Below are 26643 nucleotides of genomic sequence, written 5' to 3' on the forward strand. Positions count from 1 at the left end.
GCACCCGAACCCAGCTTCTGTATTGGAAGAATATGGAGGATGGATTCAGGGCACTTCAAGGAACTGGGGTATGTGAGGCTCATAATGAAAGACTTCTGTAAGTGCAGGGCATCCTTTCTTAGAGTGTGTCTGCAGTACATACATAATGCAGCATCATACAGGGATGTCCACAGAGCGGCCCAGAATTAGCTGGGTAAACTCACCCAGGCTGAACACTATGTAAAGGCAACCCAAAATACTTCACTTAGTGCTCATTTGAGTATGTCTGCACAGCACTTCATTATCCCATGCAGACTAGGTCTGCAAATGTGGAAGTATTTGATTCAGATGATTCAAAGGACAGTGATTCAATTCAGAGATTCGGATCACAGTCCTGAATCGATTTGGCCAAATCAGCTTTGGAAGATTCAGCACTGATTCGGAGAGATTCAGTGATTTGGATTGGCCAGGGAGAGGCTGGCACAGCCAGGCGGCTGCAGGTTCTCCTGCGGCTCCTCTGGCTGAGCCTGCCTCTCCCCGGGTGGGGGGACCCACGGGAGAAGCCCCCATGGGGTCACTGGGGCTGAGCAGTGCTGGGCTCCAGGTGACTGCTGGAGCTGCCCAAGCTCCCAGACAGTGTGGAGCACCCTGCTGAGCCACGCTCCACCCGTGCCATGGGGCAGCTGCCATGCAGGTACCAAGTGGGGGGGGGAGGGGGGAATCCCCACTGCCCCATGCTGTACTGGGGGGGGGGTGGGGGGGGGCTGTGCCATGAGCCCTCAGCGGCCCCCAATCACTGCTACTAGCACTGGTGAGTGCGGGTTTTTTTTTTTAAAGCGCTGGGAGGCTGGGGCCGGGTGGGGCAGCCAGATTCATAGATTCCTAGAGTCAGAAGGGACCTCGGTGGGCCATCTAGTCTGACCCCCTGCCTCTGGCAGGCAAGAAAAGAGTCACCAACCCTGGGGTCATGTGATCCCAGCCAGGTGCCTGTTCAGTCTCCTCTTGAAGACTCCCAAGGATGGGACGAGCACCACCTCCCTTGGGAGCCCATTCCAGATCCTGGCAACCCTGACCGTGAAGAACTTTCTCTTAATATCCAGCCTAAACCTTCTCCCTAGTAGCTTATGGCCATTGATCCTTGTCGCCTACTTCATGTTGCTCTCCCCTTATGAATTTGTACGCCGACACAAGGTCGCCTCTCGGCCTTCTCTTGGAGAGGATAAAGAGGTTAAGGTCCCTTAGCCTTTCCTTGTAGGGCCTTCCCTGCAGGCCTCTAATCAAGCGAATGGCTCTTCTTTGGACCCTCTCCAGGTTGTCTGCATCCCTCTTGAACTGCGGTGTCCAGAACTAGACACAGTATTCCAGCTGTGGTCTGACCAGTGCTGCATAGAGGGGGAGAATCACTTCCTTGGACCTGTTTGTGAAGCATTGGGCTTCTCCCACAGCTCCTTTGGCTGTGCCTGCCTCTGCCCTGGCTGGGGGAGCCACAGGGGCTCTGCACAGCTGCCGCTTGCCCAGCCGGTGTGGAGGGAGGGTGGGGGCAATGCAGGTGTGGCTCGCTCCAGGCAGCAGCAGGGCATGTAGATGCGGCAGCGCTGGGAGTGGGGGGCTCCCAGCGCTGCCGCACCTACATCAGTACTTGGAGCGGGGGCTCTGTCCTGTTGCTGCTTGCCAGCTGGCGCAGCAGGCACGGGATGCAGGTGCAGCAGTGCTGGGAGTGGGGGCTATGCCCTGCTGCCACTTGCCCCCTTCCACCTGGAGCAAGTCACACCTGCATCCCGCCCCTCCGCCCTGACTGGGCAAGTGGCAGCAGGGCAGAGCCCCCGCTCCCAGTCCTGCCGCACCCGCACCCCACACCCCCTTCCTTGAGTAACATACCCCCCTACCCGGCTGGGCAGCTTGTCCCAGGCCCAATCCCTCCCTCCCCCACGTCCCTTCTGTCTCCCCTTCCCTCAATAGACTTACTGGCTGGAGGCAGTGGTCAGCTGCCTGTTTAGTCTATGGCTGAATCTCCAAATCAGCCAAATCTTTTCCGAATCGATTTGAAGCATCCGAATCGATTCAGAGCTTTTACTTGGTCTCCCGATTTGATATGGATTCAGAGATTTGGTCCCTGAATCGGGCCAAATCTCCTCCGAACAGAATCAGCTATTGAAGTTTTGCACAGCCCTAATGTAGACATGCCCTTAGCTGACAGCGAATGAGCCAACAACACTCTCTTGTGTTGATGCCATGATTTGCAAACACTAACCCAGAAGAAAACAAACTCCTCACCAGAACAAACCTCTGTACCCCTTGATAAGGACCACTCACATGTCAAACCCCAGCTTTCAAACTTCAATCATTTTTGCTGCAACCCTCTTGAGCCTCATCAAACAATTACTTTTAAAGCACAACCTTATATGAAGGGCAGTAAGGGGAAGACAGAAATAAGAGAGAATCTCATATTTTTCTGTCCTGCGCACATTTCCCTTGATCAAAGAACTTTTAGTTGAAAAAAAATAGTAGCAGGGAGGGACCCAGGCCTAGACAGGACCCCATGTCATTGGTTAAGTCTAGTCTCCTACTATTGCTGACATCACATCATATAATCCTTTCACCAACTTACTGTGCTCCACTTTTAAAGTAATGAGATCTTTTGCCCCCATTATTTTGATTGGATGGCTGTCTGAGTCTCTCACTACAGACAGTTACATACCCATTTGTTCTTGTGCCAATACTGTTCACTAGCTCAAATAGTTCTTTTCCCTCCCTGATGTTTACCCCTCTGACATACTTATTGGCAGCAACCAAATCCCCTCTCAGTCTTTGTTTTGCTAGATTAAAAAAGCCAAGCTCTTTTCATCTCCTTCTGCAAGATGGACTCTCTATTCTCCTCATCATCCTAATAGCACTTCTCTGCACCTGCTCCATTTTGAGTTCATTTTCCTTGAACATGGGTGACCAGAATTGTACGCTGTTTTCCAGATGAGGTCTCACCAGCATCTTGTACAAGGATAATTCTGTATAATATTGCTGGAAATACTTTGGCTGATGCAAATGAGATCTGAGGATATCTTTTTTCATGGTACAGTATGGCAGCTCAGAGCCACTCTGTGATCAACTAGCACACCAAGTTTCCTCTCTTCCTCAGTCCTTTCCATTGATGAGTTTCCATCTTATAGCAGAATTTTTTGCTACTGAACTCTAAAAACATGACCTGGCATTTTGTGTCACTAAATTTAATTTAATTTCTATCATACCAGTCTTCCAGAACATCTACTTCACAGAATCACAGAAAAGAAAATTCTTTACTAATGATATCCTGATCCTCCTCTGTAGTGACAATGCCACCTAGCATTGCATCATCAAGATTTCATATGCACATTCACAAGCTTGGTGTCAGGACCATTAATAGATTTTTTAAAACAAGTTCAGTCTGAAGGCCAATATCTGATCACTCCATTAATAACTACTTCCAGTCTGATGTCTCCTTTCATCACTACAAACTGCCATCACCCCTTACCCAGTTCTTTACCACCTTGCAGTTCCTCTACTAATCCCAGTCTTCTCCATATTTATTAAAGATTTCCCATTGGATGCTCCATCAAACACTTTATTCAAGTCTTGACAGACAGGATTGCTCTGATTAATTCTTAAATTTCTTAGCACAACTAGAAAGTTGACCTGTTTTTTTTGTAGTTTATTTGAGATTAGCTGTTTCACTGTGTAGATAAATTAGTTACATACACATAAGCTAGCACACTATTGTATAGTTGGGTCCAGAAATAGACCCTGTGGGGCCAGATCCTAATCCAGTTATTAAGCATTTATATGCAATCCTATTCCATGCTGCTTGAATCCCTGAAAAACTGTTAACCTAAAAGATGGAAAGGTTCTTCTCCTGGCTGGGTTTTTTTTTTCTGACTCATCAAGCTTAAGACTAGAATGAAGGCAAATAACAAAAGTAGGAGCTTTCATTTTTTTTGGGAAAGAAAGAGAGAGAAAATCAAGCTGGGTATAACAGGATCACATCTGGAGACTCAGACTCCTAAGTGCCACTTAGGTGCCTCATCCAAGCAGTATTTCCAGCCCTGAGGCCCCAATCCTACAAACATGTGGGCGGCACCTTGTAGGTCCATGTGGAACCCCTGTGAAGTGGATGAAGGTGCAGCGGATGCAAGCATCCATTTGAGCTATTTGGAGAATCAAGGCCACAGGGTCAGATCCCTCACTGGCAGGCAGAGATGGGGGAGATGGCATTTGACTTCTAAGGAAAGTCAGGCTGAAGTTGACTGACCCTGAAGTAACTTAGCAAGAAACAAATTCAAAAACACAACCTCTTCTGCATTTGCTTGATACAAAATTTTTCAAGATTGTAACCCAGATCAAACACATCTTCCTCTGCAGCAGGGCTACTGCACTTTCATACCATACTGCAACTGCTAAATACAGCTGGAGGTTTTGGGTCAGAGCTGTTCAATAAATAGCATCACATGATTGTTTTAAAACAAAAAGTGTATTTCAATCACATGCCCCAAATATGTTTTACTTGAAACAAAAAGCAATCAGCTGTGGCAGAGACCAAGCAGAGTAAACCTTGACCTAAAAGACGAATGTTTTGCAAAGAAATGACTATTTGAAAGCTCAGCTACATAAAGGAAACCTTCCTGCAATCTCAACTTTAGCTGCTGCTACCAAAATCATGTCTAGGATATCATTCTATTAAAATTAACAAGAAACTTCCTAGACTTATGTTGAGTCAACTTTCTCTCTATGAATAAATTGTGAAGGATATTATTCCTGGAACAGAATAAATTCTTGGAATTACTGAGTAACTTATGCGCTATTCCCCTGTTCCAAGAATGCATTACTTATTTTATCATGACAAAGTAAAGTTATTAATCTGCTGACTTCCATTTCAACAATGTGAAATGTTGTAAAATGCACAGACACCTGCATTACAGTACATTTCAGTTCCACTTTATATCAGTCATAAACATCTCTGTTTTGGACATCTCTTCAAAACAAATGCACCCAGCCTACTTACTGTATGTAGCATTCAATTTTATGAAACTATAAAAGTTCTTCACTGTTAATTACACAGACAAATGTCTCATCACACATTTGGTTACCAGGATAATATAATTAGTTTTCTACATTAACCTTTCAAACACAGAGCCTGAATTTCAAGTTGAAAGCATTGTAAAGACATTGTCTTATATTATATGTTCATATCTTTGTGAAGATAATAAAATACAATAGACAGATGAACACACTCTTAAAAAGCCATGGTGGCTCTACAAGACAGTGCCAGCTTTATGCTACAGGTGTACAATCTCCTGACGAACTTACATTCTCCTTTCTGGGGTAGAATAAAAGTGCTGTCACTATTCGCAAAGGGCTATGGGGCTTTACTAGTTCAAACATCACACAAACAGCCTGACCCTAACATGTCTTGCTCATGGAAATTCAATGGGGCTACTTGTCTGAGAAAAGGCATGCAGAATCAGGCTCAGAGACATTGTATTAACTTTCAGTTAATCTCCTACTGATACCTCCTGAAACACTTCTATGGGCTTCAGTGGGAGCTGGATCAGACCCTTAGTGAGGTGATGTCTTGAGCATCCTAAATACCTGAATTCCATGGATTAAAGCCACACAGAGCTAGATCCATACAGGTAATGTACTGCCTGGCACCAAAAGAGGAATTCACAGCACTGAATTAGGCACCTTTTTTTCTCTGCGGTGCAGAAGAAGCAGGTACCTATAGGAATGTCTATACTGGCTTCTGGCTGCTCTCAAGGCTGCCAACAGCTTGACAGCAGAGGTGGGAGGTACTTTCAGGGGATCCTCACTGCCTCAGTTCTGGGTTTGGATCACGCAGACAGGGAGCTCATGGGTAGGGATAGGATTCAAAGCCCTGGCTCTTTTCCTGGAGTTAGGTGTCTGCTCTCTTTTGTTTGCACCATGGTGCTGCACTATCCAGAATGTGGGAGAGGTGTGATTCAATTCTCTTCTACGCAAGGGAATACTTAATATTAAATAGTGAAGTGCTTGGTGGGATGTAATCAGCCTCAATCATAAAGCTAGAGAATGATGCTCTATCACCCTCCCCCTTCCTCTGGCCAAATAAACTGCTAATTATCCAAGGAAAAGGGGATCATCATTAACGAGAGGGATCAGGAGTACCACTATCAGAATAGCCTGCATCCTGCTGGTTAGGGCACCCTCCTGGGAGGTGAGAAGTGTGGATTCAAAACTTCCTAAAAGAGGACACTGAGCCCAAGTCTCCCACATCCCAGCAGAGCTCTCTAACCACTGAGCTACTGAATGAAAGGGAAGTTGGTACCACATCCTCCTTCTCCTCTGGAGTTTGTGTGGAATCAATTTCCCAGATGAGCCCTGAGAATACCTAAAAGATTAAGGCCCTCAGGAGACCAAGGGTAAAGAATCCTGAAGGGACTTTAGCAAGTAATAGATGTCCAGATGCTTGGCACCACTGAGTCCAAGGTGTGCCAGAGCATGCCTGGAGGGAGAACTCCAGGTGCTTGGAGAATCTTTACTGCTCTCAACCTAGGTGGCTACGAAGTTTACGTGGCAACTAAGCACGGGTCTTGAGAATCAGAACTTTGGATTTAGGCACCAATAGTGAGAAGCAGGACAAACTTAGGCGCCTAAGTCCTTTTTGTGCATCTAGCCCACAGTCCTTTTGTAAAGATGCTCAGCATCTCTCCAATCAGATCTGAGATAAGAGAGGAGCAGGGCTGGGAATGGAAAGGGGGAAAACAGTAAGAAAGCTAAAGATGACATTGAATAAGCAGCCACGAAAAATGATGAGCAGCTCAGTGACAATCGGTCCTATCAAGCTGTAGTTTGGAAGGCTATATATTACTTCTCTTTCTTTACACATTTTTGATTGTTGATTTAATTTAATTTTGCTATGGCAGGATTAGCAGGCAGGCTACAGAGGTGAAAGGACATTACATTAAGACAGCACATTAATCCCCTATCCCACCCAAGGCAGAAGCAAAAACCAAACAAATAGCGGCTTCCTGGAAATTGAATTTCTGTTATCCAGATGTCAAAGATGTAATACCCCAATTACACAAACTATTGCCAGTGAAGCATGCCAGCAAATATGCAATGTAAATGGGGTGAGCAGAGAGCTGCAAAACTGCACAGTCAGCATCTGGCTCTGTGAGTGAGTGATAATTAGCACTGTGTGTAGACACTAATAAACATTTATGTCTGAAATTACAACTTTTAGCAGTGTTAATAAAGGATATATTGGCAATTCGCAGAATAAAAAGGTCTTGGAAAGAACGTCAGATTAAACAATGGCAGACACTTCCTGCACTTGCAGAGATTTTTTACCACTCCCAAATTGCAAATGGCCACGCTGGGTTGCTCAGAAATTAATCAATGCAAGAACATACCTAAAAAAATGGGTTGTGTTTCTTTGGTCTCCCCATTAACATCATTGCTGTAGTCAGAGATCTTGTATACCTCATGGTGGTAATCTGGAATGAAAAACGATAAAAAAAAAAATTAGAAGGCAAGCGATCTGGAAAAAATGAACCCTGCACACACGGCCACAATTTTACTGCGTAATTTATCAATATATCTGCAGTTTATTCTATGTTCATCAAATTAACCACAGAAAATGTGCTCTGTATCAGCACCTCCTAAAAAACTTTGCTCACACTGAAGAGGCTCGGCTGAAATATTTCACAGATTTTAGGGAACAGCTATGCCTGGCCTAAATTACTGTGTTCATTTTCACAGCAAATTATCCCACCAGATGCCAATTATCTGGCTTCTTGCTTTACAGATGGAAAGCAAATTTATAATGTAAATGAAAACTTTACCTTTTCAAAAGCCAAGGGAAACTTCAAACTTTACCTCTTAACAAAATTAGTGATACGCACCGGGGGAGAGGTTGCTAGGTCTGTGGACTGATCCTGCATTACTGATGTTATTTGGCTATTTAATTCTTAAGTGCAAAATGCATGGGTATATAGCCATAGAAATTGATCTTACTAAAAAGATATTGCCATCACCAAACGTTTAATATCTGAGTGGTTGGGGCTGCAGATGCCCTGGCCCCATGCTGCTGCGCAGGCTGCACATCCTTGGGCCACATACTGTACGTGCTGCATGCTGTGCTGCAGGAGACCCACTGCTGTACCTCACTAGCACCCGGCAATGTGGAACGCCCCCCACCCCCTACTGCATTGTGTAGGGTCCCCGGGTCCTCTGAAGTCCCTTGGCAGAGGACCCTCTCAGCCCCTGTCCCACTCCCAGGGGTAAAGGAAAGAAGTGGAAGCTAGAGGAGGGAGAGGGAACACATAACTCCAGCAGCAGCAGAAAAGCAATGGGAAGGGCAGCACCTGAACCACTGCAGGTTAACCTCTCAGGGGCCACATACAGCCAGAGGCTACCTGATGGACAGCCCTAATTTAATATACAAAAAGTTGCAGTTCTACCACTATTCATTTTGTATTTCAAATAAAGTAAAACTTGGATGCTGAGGTCTCAGCTCTGATTGCAGGTGTGCATTTGTTAAAAGCAACTCTCTCATTTGCAAACACCTAAGGAGAGAGGAGTAATTATGGCAGGAAATACTAGGAGACAGGCCTCCTGGAGTCTATTTCTGGCTCTGCTACTGATATACTCTATGACCTTGGGCATGTCACTTGGAACCAGGCAGTATTAAGCACGAAGCAGCTCTTTTGACATGCTGGATGTTCTTAGCTTCTTGTTCTTATAATGGAAATGCAGGGAACTCAGCATCTCAGAGGACAAGGTCCTTTAATTCCCTACATCCCAGTGTTTCTCTTTGTGGACTGGGTTTTTTATCAAACTTACCTGCCTCGTAAAGGTGTTATGGAAATTAATGAATGCAAAGAAAAGTGCTTTGAGCTACTCAGATAAAAGGCACAACAGAAGTGAAGAGTATTATGTGCAGTTGCTCCTTTCATGAGAAACACACCTGCAACCCTGACAAAATAATCAAGTCCAGAATTTAAAGACCCTCTGTATTAAATCTTTCTTATTACGCATTGTTATTTATGTGTAAAGCACTAGGCACAAAAGAAAGGAAAAACAAAAGATGTGATCCCAGCACTGCATCAGAATAAAAAATAACATCAATACAGGTGAGAAATAGGGAGAGATGCGACTATAGGGAAGGAAGACTTCTATGGATATGAAGCAAATTTAAGGGGAATGGTGACTAGTCACACTTAATAAGGATTTTACTTGGAAGATTTTTGGATGGGGTGTGCTGGGGGAGTAAAGACTAACAAGGCTGTATGACATACAGAGCCAAACCCGGCTTCCTAAGTCACTTTTCCAAAATAAGAAACCCCACAGAATTTACCGGAGTCCTGTTCTCCAGTCATTAAATTCTATTTATTTATTTTTTCTCCTGTTGATGCAGATTGGGTAAAAGTGTGTTATCAGTACCTGGACAGTAGGGACTGGCAGATTAACAAAGTTTAAATTATATGTTGTCTCCAGCAAATATGATACGTTCACTTTTGGTTCTTAGCTACTCTGTTAAAGTTACTGCATTTTGCTCCAGAGGTGGCTACATCTCAATAAAAGAATAAAGTGATCTCTACATGCACAGTTGGTATGATCAGGGTGGTAAAGTGCTTTGAGATTCTTTGAGATGAAACAGGAGAACAATGACAATAGTTTATATATTTTTAAATAAATACAGCACAGGGCTTCCTTTTCAGTCCCCTTCTGCCTCAGATGTCACAGTCCAGGGCCTGTGAAATCCATATCAATTTCACAACAGTAAACATTAAACTGTGACATTACTGAGTGACTCAGCCAGGAGGCACAGGCTGATTACAAGGGAGACAACAATCATATATATAATTATCTTGGTAATCAACTCTGATAGAAAAGGAAAAATACTAAAAGTACATGAGAATGTCATCTTACTGTACTAAAACACGGTTTTTATCTTCTGGACTCTCTGAGAATCCAAATACGTTTCCTTCAGAAATTGGATTTGGCACAGTTGGTCTCTTTACATCTCTACAAGAAGAAGATTTCCAAGACAAGCCAAGCATAACTGAGAATTTACGACCGAACATTAGTTTATCTAGAATTAAATGACTTAACTTACGTTACGGTTAAAACTATCTGTCAAATATCTATTTGTCTTTAATTATTTAGGTTATTCTACACTTTTCACCAGTTCCTTCAGCTTGGAAATAAAAATACACTAATCAGTTTCACTTTTGTTTCTCATCAGTTTCACTTTCAAATCCTCATGCTGCTTTAAGCGCAGTTCTTCAGCCTTGGGTTCACAAGCAATGCAGGAGCAGGTTTATTGCTTGAAAAATAAATGTAGTCCTTGGCATTTAATATCCCTTCCAGCCCTACTTCTCTATGATCCTTCGTGCATTTCTACTTGTAGCTTGGCAAGCGCTTCTTTGTACAAGCTTGTATTCACCCAGCTGAACAAAAACCAAATCTACACGTTCACCATGCAAACGCTCCACTGTTACGTTACGCATTTACAATATATATATATATATATATATATATATAAAAAATTTCACGATTTCCTCAAGTGAGATTATTTTCATTTTAGACCCACCTTTCTTACACTTGTTCCTGCATAACCTGCGGCAAACCGCCCCCCCCCCCCCCCCCCCCACCCCTTCTTCCTCATCTTGACACAGGAGTTGTGAACCTCTGGCATTTCTTTTCAGAAAGTGTGACATGACACCAAAGAGACTCTGCCTTCAACTTGGCATGCAGGACACATCCGGCATTTCATGGAGATATTTCAGTTCGATACTTTACAAGATCTCCAGCCGGATCAAGGAGGGCGAAAAACATCTCCATCGGCTGCGGTGGCAAGAAACAAACCCCTGCCCCCCCTAAAGCCAGGTCTACCTGTTTAAACCACCCAGACAGCCTCCGATTTTCGAGACGGACTGGAAGACGGAGGTGCATTTCTCCGACATGAATGAGGAGAAGCGGGGGGTGTGCGTGTGTATATGTGTGTAAGGGGGGGGGGGGGGACAAAATTAAAAAATAAAAATAAAATTAAAAATACAGCAATGCCCCCTCTCCCCCAAATCCAACAAGTCCCACGCCAGCCAGCCCCCCTCCCTCTGCCCTCAAATTAAACGAGTGGCGTGGACATGAAACCTCTCTCCCAGCCAGACGTGGAGGTAGGTGCGCAGCGGCCACGCAAGAGATAATAATATTAAAAAAGGGGGGGGTGCAGACCCTTGTCATCCCCCCCCTTTTTTTTGAATGGTTCAAATTGAACCCCCTTTTTTTCTGGGGGGGGGGAATGAAATGAAACCCAACTTTATCCTGTACAAGAGCTGCCCCTACAATTGAAGCCAGCCCAATTGTGGGGAGAGTTGGGAAGGGGGGGGGGGACACCACACAGACAGCCTCTGCCCTAATTTGGGGGGAGGGTTCCTAATTTGGGGGGAAAGCATACCCTCCCCCCGCCCAGCCTGGCTGCACTTTACCTTGGTTGATCAGTTTGAAGCTCTGGGATTTCCTGCTTCTCTTCCTCTCCGTGAACTCCATGGTGCGCGCAGGCAGGAGCGGGAGCCGCGGCGGGAGCAGGGGGAGGAGGAGAGGAAGGAGGAAGGGGGAGGCTGGAGCAGCTCGGCGGCGGCCGCCAGAGCCGGCTCCGGGCGGGCGGGCGGGCAGCGAGGGGCGTGGGGCAGCCGTGCCTCGCCCCGCCCCGCCCCGCGCCCCAAACTTTGCCCGGGGACGCGGCGGCGGCGGCGGCGGCGATGGCGGCCCGCGGCCCGCTGCCACCTGCTGGGCGCCGCGCTCCCCGCCCGGCCGCGCCGGGGGCCCTGAGGGGGGCGCGGGGGCAGCGCCATCTTGTGCCCCCCGCGCGGGCCCGCCGCGCCGCCGCCGCCGGCCGCCATCTCGCCGGGACCCGGGGAGGGACAGGGGCCCGGGCCCGCTGGGGAGGGAGCGCGCCGGGGCAAGAGTCCCCAGCTACCCCGACACGGTATCCCGGGGGAAAGGTGCCGGGTTATTCCAGGTAAAGTTGCACTGTTATGTGATCCCCGGGAAAGGGGTCGGGTGCTGTGAATCTGAGGTAAAGGTACCCAGTTACCCCAGCGTAAATAAAGGTGCCCGGTTATGTTAATCTGTGGTAAGGATACCCAGTTAACCTGGAGTCAAGGTGCCCTGTTATTTTATCCCGGGGTAAAGGTGCCCAGTTATGTTAATCTGGGGTAAAGATGCCTAATAATCTTCTAGTAAAGGTACCGGGTTATTCCAGGTAAAGGTGCCCGGTTATGTTATCCCTGGTAAAGGTGCCCAGTTAATCTGGGGTAAAGGTGCCCAATTATGCTAATCTGGGGTAAAGGTACCCCAGTTAACCTGGAGTCAAGGTGCCCTGTTATATTATCCCGGGGTAAAGGTGCCCAGTTATGTTAATCTGGGGTAAAGATGCCTAATAATCCTCTAGTAAAGGTACTGGGTTATTCCAGGTAAAGGTGCTCTGTTATGTTATCCCTGGTAAAGGTGCCCGCTTATGTTATTCTGGGGTAAAAATGCCTAATTATCCTCTAATAAAGGTACTGGGTTATTCCAGGTAAAGGTGCCCAGTTATGTTAATCTGGGGTAAAGGTACCCAGTTAATCTGGGGTAAAGATGCCTGGTTATGTTATCCGGGGGTAAGGTGTCCTGCTACCCCAGGGTAGAGGTGCCTGGTTATCCCCTGGTAAAGGTACCAGTTTATTCCAGGTAACGTTGCCCTGCTATGTTATTCCAGGGTCAAAGTGCCCAGTTAAACCAGGGTAAAGGTGCCCAGTTATGCTAATCTGGGGTAAAGGTACCCTAGTTAACCCCAGGGTAAAGGTGCCTAATTATCCCCTGGTAAAGATGTGGATTTCCTGGGTAAAGTTGCTCTGGTATGTTAGTCCAGGGTAAAGGTCTGCAGTTAATCTGGCATAAAGGTGCCCCCAGTTATCCCCAGGGTACAGGTACCTGGTTATGTTCTCCCAGGGTAAAGGTGCCCTAGTTATCCCAGGGTAAAGGTACATGGTTATGTTATCCCAGGGTAAAGGTGCCTTGGTTCTCCCCGAGGTAAAGGTATCCAGTTAGCCTGGGGTCAGGCTGCCCCATGCTGGGAGGTTGTGTTCCCTTCCTTGTTTCTAAAGCCCATTAAATAACAAAGAGGAGGAGCTACGGACATGCAAACTGTTTTGCATCCATCCTACCAAGTTGTGCTTACGTACCACCTTGGGAGTGTCTGCTTAGAGAGAAGTGGTTAACTGGACTAGTCTGGAGTCTCTGTAGATATGCCCATGTACAGACTAACTGAATACCATGTATACCTAGAGAGAGAGTACAAACTTTCACGAGCCGGAGTTCACTTCCTCATGCTCAGCTGTTCACCTAGTACAACCTTTTTATGCTGACAACCCCCATTTCTGAGTTGGGTTTTCCCTGAAACTGCAGGCTGAAAGTATCTCCCTCTGATTTTATTTGTATTGCTCATCGTGTGTACAAGGGTGTGCCCATTTCAATTGCCCCTGAGGTTAATCTCTGCCTGGCAGAGGTCACAAAGTAAAATCGGAAGAAGCTTGGCAGGAGCCTCTGCGAACTGAGTGCACAAAGTTTCACACAGTTTCCCTTGATGTGGCTGCTCAAAGGAAAGTGCCTTCCTCAAAAAAGGTGCGACAGGAAGGCCAACCTAAGATTTATATCATCTGAACACAACTGAAGCAAATGCTTTAATTTAGTCACCAGTTTACACCTTCACCTCTGCTAGGGGTTTACTGTACTTGATATCCTGTGCTACCTGCTACACAGAATGAGCTCATTTCACCCCTGGTGCAACTTCACTGCAATCAGTACATCAAGAACACCTTTGGGAGAAAGTGCACTGCATGCAGGGACCACAATCCTGGATTCAGACAATTTAAAACTCAGGCCAAATCAAAATCTTTTGTCTCATCCCTGCTGCAAGTCCCTAAACGGGCACAAAACGTGCCTGCAGGTATTTAAAGAGGAACACCCTGACCGTCCACTGACGTCCATAGTTCAGTACTGCAGGTCGTGCACTGGCTAGGAAGAATGAGGTGAAAGTAATACAAAGAAAACAGACTGAATATTACCGTTATTTATTTGTATCACAGTTTTTGTAGAAACTTCAGTTGGACCAGATCCATGTGGCACTACGTACTGCACGAACAAAAAGTAGAAACCAGACCTGGCACCAAATAGCACCGTTGAAAAAATAAGCCTATAGGTGAGATTCATCAAGTTCTAGAATAGCCCCTTTCTAAGGGGCTTGGACAGGGATGTCCTTTTAAATGAAGTTCCTAAGTGGACAGTCCCTAAGGCAGGATGCTGCTTTTGGAAATTTTCTAAACTTCAGTGTAATACTTTATAAAAGAAAACTGGGCTAACAGGCTCGCTCAAGCCTGCATTATGTATTTTGGGTGTGGATGCTGAAGCAGTAGAGGCAGGTACATAGAAGATAACAGGTCTTCCCAAGCCTAGATAATCCACTGGGCTAGCATGGCTACATTTCCATAGGTAATAGCACACAAGGGAGTGATAGAGCTGCCATTACTATTACTGTCTGCTAAATTAAATGGTCACAATTAATCCCCAACGTAACTTCAATGAAGCCAGGTCTTAAACTCCACTGCTCCATTGTTTTAAGTTTGCTTGTACTCATCAGGGTCTAATCCCTACTGATTTTTCTCTGCCAACTTGACTTAAAAGACTTAAAACATCTTTGGGACTGTTATGCTTTGTGCTCATCTTTAATGGGACAATAGGAGAATTTAATAAAGCATAAGGCCTTCATTCACTGCTGTTCAGCTCACATGATAGGCTCAACTCTACACTGACCTAAGGAATGTGCTACAGACCAAAAAAAGATCTTTTCTGTTTTTCCTGCCATTCTTTGTCTTGTATTAGACAGTTTTGTAAAACACTTTGGGACATGATTTGTGAAGAGAGACTCATGCGACAAAATGGAATTGGTGTCTGTCTTCCCTTTTGATTCTTTCTCTTTGGGTTTTATTTATTTTTTCTTAAAGGGACACTGTCAATTGTGGAAATTACATATCTGTACAAAGATTGAGTGCACTCCATGATTATAAGTAACATCTACAATTACTGCAGTAAGAGTTAGTGAAAAACTATTTTTTTTCTATTGCTCAGTTGGCCTAAATTGTGCATTTGACAGAACTTCAGTTATGATTATTTTCAGCAGTTTCCTGGGTATACCAAGAGCCTGATTCTACCGCACAGGAGAAAACTTCCTCATGTGAGTAAACCCCATGTGTTTTTCGACCCAGACACCTAAACCCTGATCCTGCAATGTGATCTGTACGGGCGTGAATTAGAAACTAGGACAAGATGACAGATTGACAGTCCTTTAGGTCAAAGTCCTCTAATTATCTACAGAGCAGGTATGATATCGGTCACTGCAGAGCCTACATTCCATCCCACACTGCCAAGCCACCTCAACCATGACCTAAGAGAATATCTTTCTCAAGGGATCGTTCAGTTTTCAAGTACACTTAGACCTGGGAGTATCTTTTGGGACACTGGTATTTTTATTCTGTAGACACCTAGAATGGGACTTAGAACGACAATAGCACATTTGTGTCAAAGTCAAAATGTTCATTGTTCTTGCCTTGCCCCACCTTATTCGGGAGCTGCATTTCAGTGATGGGCAACAGTCAATAGCTAAATAAACTTGATCCAATGGGCAGAAAACTTTTCATTTCACCATTTAATTTGGTTTAAGTCTCAGAGCCCCCCATGATATTAAATGCTAAGAAACTATAGTTCAACTCCAAAGATTATGAATCATTATAAATCAACTCAGAAAATTATGAAATTTTTGATTACTTGTTTAATTAAAATATTATTTGAATAATTTGGTTTTTTTATTACATTAATTTAATTAAATAAGATTTATCTAGTAACAACCTCCAAGTAATTGGAGGGGTTGTCATGCATTATAAGATCAGGGCCTCCTTTTTAGATAGATGTCCTAAATTAATCTTCCTTCAGAATCGTTTTCCCCAGTGGCAACTGTTAATACTTCAGGGACTCTTTTATTCTATGTAAAGCACCAAGTTTATTTTAAGGTACCATATTAATATTAAATAATACTTTCTGCATCAGGATGTTCTAGACACTTCAGTTTTTCCTTGCTTCAAGGCTTAACCTACCAATGGGTGTGTTCAGCTAATTAAAATGTTTTAATTAGCTGTGTGAAGGCTATTATTATAAATGTAGACTAGTTGAGGGCAAGCAAAAAAGGGAAAAGAATGCCAGGGCTCAGAAGTGCTTTGGGTCTCTTCAGCCCTCTAATCTGAAAACAACATATTTAACAAAGCTTCGAGTTTAAAAACCTCAAGACTTGATATGAAGTATTAGATTCCCATATGCCAGGCAACCTGCGTGAGGCCAGTGTAAGCAGGAAATGGCTGTCAGCATTAACAGTGTGATGATTGCCGCTCATCTTGGAGATGGGAGAAGTTTAATGTGTACAAGAGAGCAGGAGAAGTTTGAAGAGGCAGATGAGAGCATGAGGAGATGCATAGGTCACTAGTGAGTGGGTTAGCATTTTCAGCTATTTATGTTTCATTGGCTGTATTTGAGGGCTGTACATCCATAGTAACACGTTTTTCTCTGAGGGTTTGCAGTGAACATTTTTAGTCATAAAACCTATATATGAAAAGCACATTTTTAAATATGTAGTCCTTTTTCTGACTCTTCAGCTTGTCAAGAGCTCTAATGCCATATTTTCCTCTTATTGAGAAGCATCCTTTTGTTGGAGCTTAACATTAATACAGGTGAAGTGAGCCACGGGCACCACTTCTGCCACAGGCCAGGCAGCAAGTCTCACCCAGGCTGACAGTCTGTCTCCAAGCATCTGGTCCCCAGCCATGCAGGGTCTCAGGGTGTGTGTGCCCCACCAATGGCATGTCCCCCTGTCACTGGGAGTGAGCACCATATCTGCCACGCGGCCGGGCAGCAGCCCATCGGGCCCAATTGCTGCCGTCTGTTGACTGATGGGAGCAGGGTGGGTTACTGGCTTTTGCAGGCTTGGCTAGTGCTCCCAGGCTACCCCTGGTGGTGCCGAGGAACACTAACCAAGCTCACAAAGCCTATGGGACAGTGGTGGAATCACCAGAAATTTGACCAGCGTACAGAAGTTATTTAAAGTGCTGTAAAATACAGCGCTTCAAATTTAATACCTCATTTAACAAGGGTTAAATTAAAGTGCTGTACTTATTTTTAAAGTGCTGTAAAGCCATGCACTTCTGTTAAGTCACTGCAATAAAGCACATGAAGTAGTGAAAAAAGCAACTTCTGTACACACCTATTGACTTCAGGATGCCATAAACAAGTTTGAAGACCAGAAATTCTGTGGTAACTTGTTTTTGGACCCTGTCCAGGTAGAACAGTTGACTTCTTAAACTTACGAACTCTCTGTATACATCCATGTTAGATCCCTCTTTTGAATGTAAGGCTGGGCTTTGGCTTCCTGCTGGCTTTTTAGCACATTCTTAGAATACGATTTGAAGATGATGTGGCAAAGGACTAATGACAGAGGGCTGCTTAATGACTGTCTTTTCAATGGTCCATCCTTAAAAAGATGGTTGCTACCAAGGTAAGCCAGAATTCCAAATCTGAACTTCAGTGGGGTTCATAGCAAAGACAGGTCAACTGGCAGGGAAATATGATCACCTGATATATCTGTTAGGGATCTAACTTGCTAAAATGGATGAAGGGTAATAAAAGTGTGTGTTTTACACCAGTCATTTTAGAAAAAGGCTTACCTGGAGAGGGAGACAGAGAGACACTTGCACACCCATACACTTGCATTATCTTCTCTCTCTCTCTCTCTCCATGTTTCAGAGGAGAAGCAGAAATCATGAGTTGCAGGAAAAATGTCAGGGACTCCTTAAAAGACTGGCTTAAATCCACAGCAGAGGCATATTTAGACACTTTTGTGCTTGGGCAGTGGTGGCACATTGGGCAGCATCAGTGGCTGTGCTGTTGGTGGCAGTGATGGTGGTTGGGTCAACAATGCAATGGCTGTAATTTTTGCACCCCCACATGTTCCCCCCTGCCCTTACATCACTGGCCCACAGAATGGTCCAGGGTTGTGAGGCAAATGAGGCAGTACATGCATGTGGGTTTATTATTTTGTCTGACTCTATGCATCTTTTGTGCTATCCAAAGGGAAGACTAATTGTATTTAGAAACTTTGGCAAACCCTGTGTGCCTGTTGCTTTGCTACCATGGACCCTTAGAGAGGCAGTCTTAAAAGCCAGAGAGGAGTTCTGGGAGAGCATGTACTTAAGTTGTTGGAGACTTTTAATGGACAGACAGAAGTGACAATGTTTGCCTGATCTGGCCCCTGATAGCGCTCTTCAGTTGTGACCAGGCACAAGTGCATGGCTTTAGAGTGCTTTAAAAGTGCCTGATCCTATGACAGCTGCATGAGGGTTCAGGTGAAGACTCTCCAAAACAGAGCCCCTTCAGTAACTTGTGTCTGTGCATGCCGAGAGCAGAGCCAGGCTGACACAGCTCACCGTGCTCCCAGTGCTGTCTTCAGAATGGGAGAGAGAAAGGGAATGGAGGGAGTTCGGTTTGGGGGGTTTTCAGCTGGCGCTGGAGGATGGGGTGGGTGGATTGGAGCCTCCCCCCACCTTGTTCCTATCCAAGGTATCAAACCTGAGGGGGGTCCATGCACCCCACCCTTCAGAACTGGCTGGGCAACCCCCAGAACGAGCGTCCTCTGCTCCCTTTCCCCCTTCCCATTCTGAAAACAGTGCCAAGGCTGGGAGGAGGGAGGGGAATTGCTAAGGAAGAGTGGCTACAGTTTTGCAGCCACTTTAAAGAGCAGCGAACATCTATTGGGCCTGGGGGATCACTGTAACTCATGGGGCTTCCTGCGAAGCGCTATGAGTTACAGTGGGGAGCTGCTCTTCTATCTGTGCTTTTAAGGACAGTATGGGCCAGGGTCAGGTGCAAGGCAGTTGGGTGCCAAAGTCTCATATCTGTGAAGCAGTAATGGATAGAGTCATCATTACAACCTATTCAAGTCAAGGAAAGCTTAAGAGAACATGGGGTGCAGTGTCTCAGGACCCAAATGCAGTGGCTTGTTGAGTGCCCAGATAGGGAGAGTTCTCTCATGGTTGTCTGATTTCCCCAGGAGTCCCTTCAGCTACTTTTTCTCAAATACAAGGAGAAGAGAGTGTGGCCATTGGTAGTAATCAATCACTGAAGCTACAGTTAGAAAAATAATCAGCTGTAGGAGCAATGGCATTTAGCAATGCTTGCAAACGCCCATAGGTTGCTGGATAAAGATCCCCACATAACAGTCATCTTTGTGCAAGTCTTGAGCTAGGCTACTGTTGGGGGCATTACCTTATACTGCGTCTTCCCCCTACTTAACCCTATTGCTGCTTCCAGCTTGCTGCAGGGATCTGTTCTCTGCTCCTGGATCCTGTTTTTGATCCTCCTATATTTCTCCAGCCACACATCAGTGAATGCAATTGCACTACTATCAATGGGAGTTTGAAAACTAAAAGTAATGTGTGCTTTGGTATGCTACTAATCCACTTATTTGGATCCTCTTACTGCTCCTCTGGGCTGCCCTGATTCCTTCTATCAGCCCACCCAGCTGTTCTGATTTGCTCTCTCAACTTCCACTGCTGCTCTATTAGCATCCCTGTCAGTGCACAAGGCCGCTGCTTGACTCCCTCAATCCTTATTCCCAGTGAGAGGCTCTGTACTAAATTATAATCCTCATGGCATGGAGCACAGATGTGAAAAAAATACATTCATGAAAAAGTTGCAATGGTGCCTGTCAGAAGCTGTATTTCCTAAGTATTTTCAAATGGTGCTTAATACAGTGTTCAGCCCACTGGAATGGTTTAGGCTTCATCCACACCACCTGCCTGTTTACCAGAGTTTAAAACAAAATCCAAGCTTGCCACCACCGACAGAGTGCATCCAAAACAAATACTCAGAAATACCTCTTTAAGATAAAGACTGTGAATTTAATATCTTGGTCAGGCCAGTGATTGACAAGCCTGGGGAATGATGCTCTTATTCATCTAGGGGATGTCTACCACAGCACTTTCATTACTGTAGCTCTGCCTTGATTTACCTTTTGGGAGGAGTAGAAAGTCTAGTCTCCCCAAAACCCAATCAGTCCATGACCTTCCTGCTGCGGTAGCCAATAACTTTGTCAACTGAGACAGTGTTTTTTTTTTTTGCAAGATAGATCTAGTGGGAAACAAGCCGACACCTTCTGATAGTGATAATTTGGTAACAGCTTTCAATGATTATCATCCCAGGGATGAAATAAACCAATGATCCTGATCTTTGAACCAATGATGAAGGTACAGTGACCTATCCACAACCATTTCATTTCAAGGGGTATATAGAAGAATAGAACAAAGCCTACTAAGAGATATCACATCTACCCAAAGAACCTTGCCTACTAAGAGATATTTTCCTAATATTTGATTTGGTATTTGGTATATTTGGTTTATTCAGCTAAAGTCCACTTGAAGTTCCAAATCAGTGTTTGTATATAAGCCAAAGCTTCATTTTCCCCCCTAGGATATGCAGATCTACCAGGCTACTTTCTTCCTCCAAGCAGGGGAAGCATTAAGAGCATATAGGACATGCCTCTTTAGTGCTCACGCTGGACACCTGGCTCAATAGTAGACTTCCAGCATCTTGGAGGAGCAATTACTTGGATGGCCTTTGGGATGGAGCATGCTCAGATGCTGAGCGAGGATAACGCAATACTCAGCCCAGGCCCATGCAGGAAATACGAGGAGGGGAACATGTTCAGAGTAGATAGAATCTTCCGAGAGCTGAACTTAAACTAGAAAGAGTTGTACTGAGCATGTCCAAACAGATTATTTGATGGGCTTTTTCAGATTCTTCACAAAGAGATGCGTCATTAGGCCCATCCCTGACATCAGGGTGACTTTCCTGTCAAATTTCAACACATTGATCCATAGTCTCGCAGTTTCAGAGAGTCTTAACAAACAATTATTTTTTTTAACGTGGACAAAACAATGTATTTGCCTAATCCTGTTCTTGAAATGGCTGGCTGAAACTTAAAAAAAAATAAGCTAAAGCAAATCTAGAGTATGGGAAATTTCAGTCGAAACAGTTAATGATTACCTTGAATACATGTTCTTATGAAGAGAAGTTTTGCATAATCATAACTCCTGGATGATAATACCAGACTCTGCAATAAATTACTGTAGGTCCATGAGAGAGGGTTTGATGCCCTCTCTCCCCACCCTCTCCAGTGATAAACTGAAGTACCGTGTGAATAAACAGATGTAAACAGGAGCATAAAAATTTGGGGGTTTGGGCAATCTAATACCCACCAAAATGTAAGTATTACTTTAATAAACAAAAGAAACACTGAAGAGAAGCTCATTTTGTTAGAAATGGGCAAATTTGTTGGGGTACATACTGATCTCATTAAACGACTATTTTTTTCAAATATGAGTAAACCAATTTGCAAATCTGATAAAGTTTCAAACTGTGCGTGTACATCTATAAGCTGTGACTCAGCAGTGTTCTCCTTGTATCCATGTGGAATCAAAACACTGGTTGAACTGTGATTGTCTCAACTTTTACCTCTAAAGAGAGCAGTGAAATTATACTTACAAGCTGGGCTGATCTCAGTGATTGTTCTGATATCCAATTACTGATTTTCTGTAGATGAGTAATCAATTGTGGAAGAATTGGAATCAAGCACTTTCATTTCTGTGAAATTTGGGGCTGTATCAAGATTTTGGATGAACCTCATAGAACAAAGTGCAGTTTATGGGAGATTGGCCTCCCCTTGTTGAAATGCCCTACACTTGCAGAGTTTTGGATGGATTCTACCATGTCTAGGACTCTTCAGACTTATTCAATACAAAAGAGGAAGTTATAGCTTGCCCTTTGAATTGCTACACTGCCAAAGCAGCTCTCATTTCAGTTTCTTAATACATTGTTTACAACCTCCCAAACTGCACAGAATGAAAGGTAGTTCTCAGAAATGGAAGCCTACACTTCTGCTTTCTGTTGGACAGATGTCATGGATACCTGATGATGTACTTACTACTTTGTATTTTACGTCCTGAAATAAAGCTTCTCACTTGAGCAGTTTTTAATTAATTTTGTGATTTTTTTGTAAACAGTTTCAAGTATATCTCTTAGGATGATATTCTTAGTGGCATCCTTGCATGCTCAATTCAAAGTAGGCCCATAGCAACGAGTGTAAGTAGCTCTTGGTTCCTTCTGTTACAATCTGATTGCTTCACGTGATACTAAGCCTGCTGCATTATTGGCAACCAACTTAGCATTGTTTGTGACAGTTGTTTATCCTCAGGTTTAGTTGCAATACTACTTTAGTATATATTGCCATGTTTTGACTTGAATGGCTAGCCAAAAATCAGGCTCTTGGAGTTTGTTCCAAGCAGCAAGAAAAACTGGTAATAGAGTCGGGTATTTCTTTGTAACTGGGATTGTTTATAACACACAAAGTCCTGTTTCCCTAAACACAGGAGGAATCAAACATCAGGAGATACTTTCCTTATTTACAAACCTAAGCCTCTCTTAGCCAGTCACTGACCCAAATACTCTTCTCTTATGGCTGTGCTATCACTACTTCAATGGCTGTGCCTGCCTTTCTGCTCCTTTTGTCCCCTTCTGAGAGGCTTCTGCTATTTGTCTTTTCCTACCCTAATACCCAACTTGAAATTATTTCCAGCAAAACCCCTCTGACTGGGTATTCCTGAGGGATCCCCTATGTACCTTTGCTTTCAGCAGTGACATATGTTGTGGTTTGCATATCCCTACTATTTTATAGAGGACTAACTAGCACTTTCTTACAGCTATCTTAAATAAAGGATAGCAGTTTCACCTGCCTACTTAGTGATGTTTTGTCCAATCCACAACATCTGTAGTTATTCATATCATTGCCTCCACCAGTGGATAAGCTACATTGTCAGTCCAGTGAACTCTTCATGAACAGTGTCATCATCCACATATCACAGCCAGGGAGGTACTTGCTCTTTGTGGACCAAGTGTGTTTCATTTGCCATAATTGCATATCATTTTCCAGAAGCCTTCTTGAAAATATCTGCCTTGATTTGAGAAGTCAGGATTTCTGTTGTTATAACTGGATTTTGTGAATTTGTCTTTGCTTTTTGTCAGCCCTTTTGAAATATCAGGATTATATTCTGCCGGCAGGCAAAATAGACAAGTAAAGTATAGTCAATCTCTTCTCTTGAGGACATATTTTCAGCTTGCTCAGTGTAAGGCCTTACTGTTTAAGTCCCTGTGTGGTAAGATAACATATTCTGACTGTCATTTTTATTAGGATCTCCTTGCTTTCTCATTTATTCTCAGAGTATTAAGAACCAGCAACATATCTGTAGGGACTGGTTATGTATTTTGCATTAAGGAGTCATTGGATAACATGCATGAGTTGCATTGGAGCAAGGCCCAGAACCCAAGATAACACCTCTGAAGGGAAGTGTCCCTGTCACAAGGCTATGAAGTCATGATTTGCTTACCTTCATTCCTGCCCCATTAATGTCGCATTCCTTTCTCCTGAGTGCCCCACTTTCTACAAGAGGGAGAGAGCGTGTGTTCAACCTGAGCTTAGCCTATAGCCTAGGATAATGGGAAACATGAGAACTGCTTCTGAATTTTTCTGGCTGTGGTGGGAATTAAACTCGGGTCTCCCACCTCCTGGGCAACTGCTATAACCAATAGATTCTTATATACAAGGTGACTGCCATTAGGTGTGGTTTTGAGTCAGAGAAACCCTTGGTGCAGTGATTTGTGCTCATCTCATTTCTCTTGGTATATATTATGGGTGGTCTGAATATGACAACTTGATTTGGCTCCTCTGGGTAATTAGGTGCAGGAACGACTGGTGGGATCTAGGTACCCACATGCTCGGCCCAGACAAGATGGCAGCAGTTCGAGGCATATGCAGTAGCAGAATTTTAGGAGCCAACCTAACTAAAGTCGGAGTTGGTAACCTACAGCTCACAGGCTGGATCTGTCTTACAAAATAATTTTATCTGGCCCACAAAGGTGGGGTGTAAGTAGCAATCCAGCAATGATGAAAGCAGTAGGAGCAGCAAGTGAGTCAGAAGCAATGGAGGGATGTGTCAGCAAAGGAAACAGGTGGCGACCCACATTTGGAGCTTTTAGCTGCTGACAAAAGATTGCTGACCCCTGACTTAAGCATTGAAAACATAAGCACCTTTGGGTTTTAGGCACCTGAGTGGTCGGACATATGTTTTGTGGATTGCTCACTTGGATTTATGTGCCTAAGCTTCTCTGTAGGCACCTACATCCAATTTTGGATCTGGCCCTATGTTCTTTGTAGGCCAGATAGAAGCAGAGAACAGTCTACACTTGATCATTTTATTACACTGGAAAACATTTTCTTTTATTTTGTTGTTTATGGCTTTTGCTCTGACTCCCAGCCTCTGACAAAGAAATAAAACAAGCAGTAAGGTGGCAGCGGGACCTATCTGAGCTCTCCTTTGCAGAAAACTGTATCTTTACTGTGGTTTGAGCCAGTTGGGTCTGGCTGTTATGTTCTGCAGAGGTTCCTGTTAACCATGCTGATCACTGAGAACTAAGTTGCTAAATGAAACTGGCATCTGTCCGATGAAACCAAGACAATGTCCTGTGTGGTAATTTGGAGTATTTAAAAGTCCCACCAGAAGAGTCAACTGGAGTGGACAACTGGAGCAAACTTACCCAGTGGCAGGCTGTCAGAAAGTAGCCTCATGTCTGACAACAGCTGATTTGGAGGCAGCTGATATTTTTAAAAAGTTTTCAGCTAAACTCAGCAAGGGGAAGTCAGCTATGAAGGCAGCTGATATTTTTGAAAAATTTTCAGCTAAACTCCAGCAGGGGAAGTCAGCTATGAAGCTATCCTTTGGAAGTATGAGAGCTGCACTCCACAAAAAATGACATGTGACATGTTCTTAACCAGAAAATAAACATAGAAGTCTAGAAGGATTCCTGAATGAGCTGAGATGGAAAAAACAGCATTGCATTTATGAGGAGAGGAAGCTATTTGGGTCCTGAGAAGAGACCAGGGGCATGTCTTGTAGTCTCCTGAGAGCACCTCTAAGAATCGCAGCCCTGCCTTACCCCTTCCAGCTCCACATTCACCAAAGCAGAAAATGCTGTGGTGAGGCTATCCCATGGGGCACCCCTGCCGCTGCTCATTGAGAGTTGTGCTACTGGCATGCTTGAAAGCAACACCCGGGGGTGCTCTCAGGACAGCTTCCTGTCTCACTTCCAGGAGCAGGTGAGTAAAAATGTGAGGAAGAGGATTTGGCATATTGTAGGTTATTATGGCTAACAAAACACTTGGTGGAAGATCAATTGACTGTTGACAAAGTAAGTGCTGAGCAAAGGCTGTCACCCAGTCCAAACAGGATGGACAGTATAGAATTTGTTTTTGAATCAGGATAAGGAGGTAAAACAGGATGATTGTGGATGAACTCAATTTGTCTGTAGGTAGGAGAAAACTATCCATCAGAGGAACGAATGTTATTTTCACAGCATGTCCAAACCTGAAGACTTGACTAAAAAGCATTGAGGTGCCCAGTAGAGATGGGGTGTTGGAAACAACAGGGCTGGGATCAGTGTTTTAAAGCACTTCAGGAATTTGGGGAGGGGGTTGTTTTTTTTTTCCCAGAGCAAGTCAAACATCATGACATGCTGATCAGGGGATCAAAAGGGTTTCACGAGTGAATTCAGGATTGTGAAAATGAGGCTGTTCTGGGAACACCAGTGTGGTCCTGAAAGACCAGCTCGTGGAGCATGCTGTGTTGCCCCGAAGGGGACGCAGCCGGAGGGGGATAATTCCCCTGGTGCTGAGGTGGCCGCACCAGTTCTGGGCAACGGCCTGGCGTGGCTGGTTTGCCGTGTTGGTCCAGCCCCAGTGACCAGGCTCACAATGACCCTTGGCTTCCAGTCCCTCAGCCCCCAGCCCCAAAGGGTTGTGGCCCCAGGAAAGGGCATGGGGGCTGCACTCTGCCCCCTGCCCATTGTATTGACAGAAGGTGCTAGGGTGACTGAGACTGACGGAGCCTGCAGCCAAGGTGCATTGCCATGGAGGTGCTAATGCCCCACTGCAGGGCACTACCAGGGGCTGGCGCATGCGCACACCCGCTGGCGGCGGGGGCGGTGCAACGCCGCGGGGGCCGCCAGGGGGCGCTGCAGGGATCGCGCTCAGGGGCAGTCACCGCTTCCCTCCTCCTGCCCTGGGGCGGCCCTGCTTGCCCGGAAGTGACGCGAGGTTGTTTTCCTGCGTCTCTTCCGGCGGCAGTTGCGCGAGAACGGGGCCATGGACATTCTGCGGGCAGAGATCACGCGCAAGCGGCGGCTGCTGGAGGAGAAGGAGCTGGTCGGGGTGAGGCGGGCCGGGCACCGGCCGGGGGGGGGAAGGGGAGAGCGGAGCCCCGCCGCTCTGCGCATGTGCCACGGGGGCCCCTCAGCGCGTGGCGGCTTCAAGTCGAGGCAACGGATCACACGTGACCCCCCTGGAGCGGGTCCTACGTCACACCGCGGGGTCCCGTGCCCCTCCCTGGGAACGAGCCGGGAGCGGTGCTT

General features: G+C 45.1%; 2 protein-coding genes across 10 annotated transcripts in view; one reads left to right on the forward strand and one right to left on the reverse strand.

The window, feature by feature from the left end:
* Nucleotides 1–11713, reverse strand: part of BEND7 (BEN domain containing 7) — a 58563-nt gene extending 46850 nt beyond the window's left edge. For 2 of the 5 annotated variants that reach the window (XM_006273191.4, XM_006273190.4), the window contains exons 1-2: nucleotides 11478–11710; nucleotides 7398–7481 (exon numbers count right to left, since the gene is read on the reverse strand). In XM_006273191.4, the coding sequence (XP_006273253.1) occupies nucleotides 7398–7481; nucleotides 11478–11538 (145 nt within the window). In that variant the 5' untranslated portion in view covers nucleotides 11539–11710. Of the gene's footprint in view, nucleotides 1–7397; nucleotides 7482–11477 lie in introns of all 5 variants that reach the window. The other 3 variants (XM_006273193.4, XM_006273192.4, XM_019487553.2) reach the window with 2 other exon arrangements.
* Nucleotides 11714–11884: 171 nt separating this feature from the next.
* Nucleotides 11885–26643, forward strand: part of PRPF18 (pre-mRNA processing factor 18) — a 37354-nt gene continuing 22595 nt past the window's right edge. Inside the window, exons 1-2 of one of the 5 annotated variants that reach the window (XM_059725799.1) lie at nucleotides 11885–12010; nucleotides 15206–15262. Coding sequence is in view for 3 of the 5 variants with exons in the window: in XM_059725797.1 (XP_059581780.1) it covers nucleotides 26378–26443 (66 nt within the window). In the remaining 2 variants the exon portion in view is untranslated. Of the gene's footprint in view, nucleotides 12011–15205; nucleotides 15263–26321; nucleotides 26444–26643 lie in introns of those variants that run through there. The other 4 variants (XM_059725800.1, XM_059725797.1, XM_059725798.1 and 1 more) reach the window with 4 other exon arrangements.

This window comes from Alligator mississippiensis, chromosome 4, assembly GCF_030867095.1.
Source record: "Alligator mississippiensis isolate rAllMis1 chromosome 4, rAllMis1, whole genome shotgun sequence".
NCBI lineage: Eukaryota > Metazoa > Chordata > Crocodylia > Alligatoridae > Alligator > Alligator mississippiensis.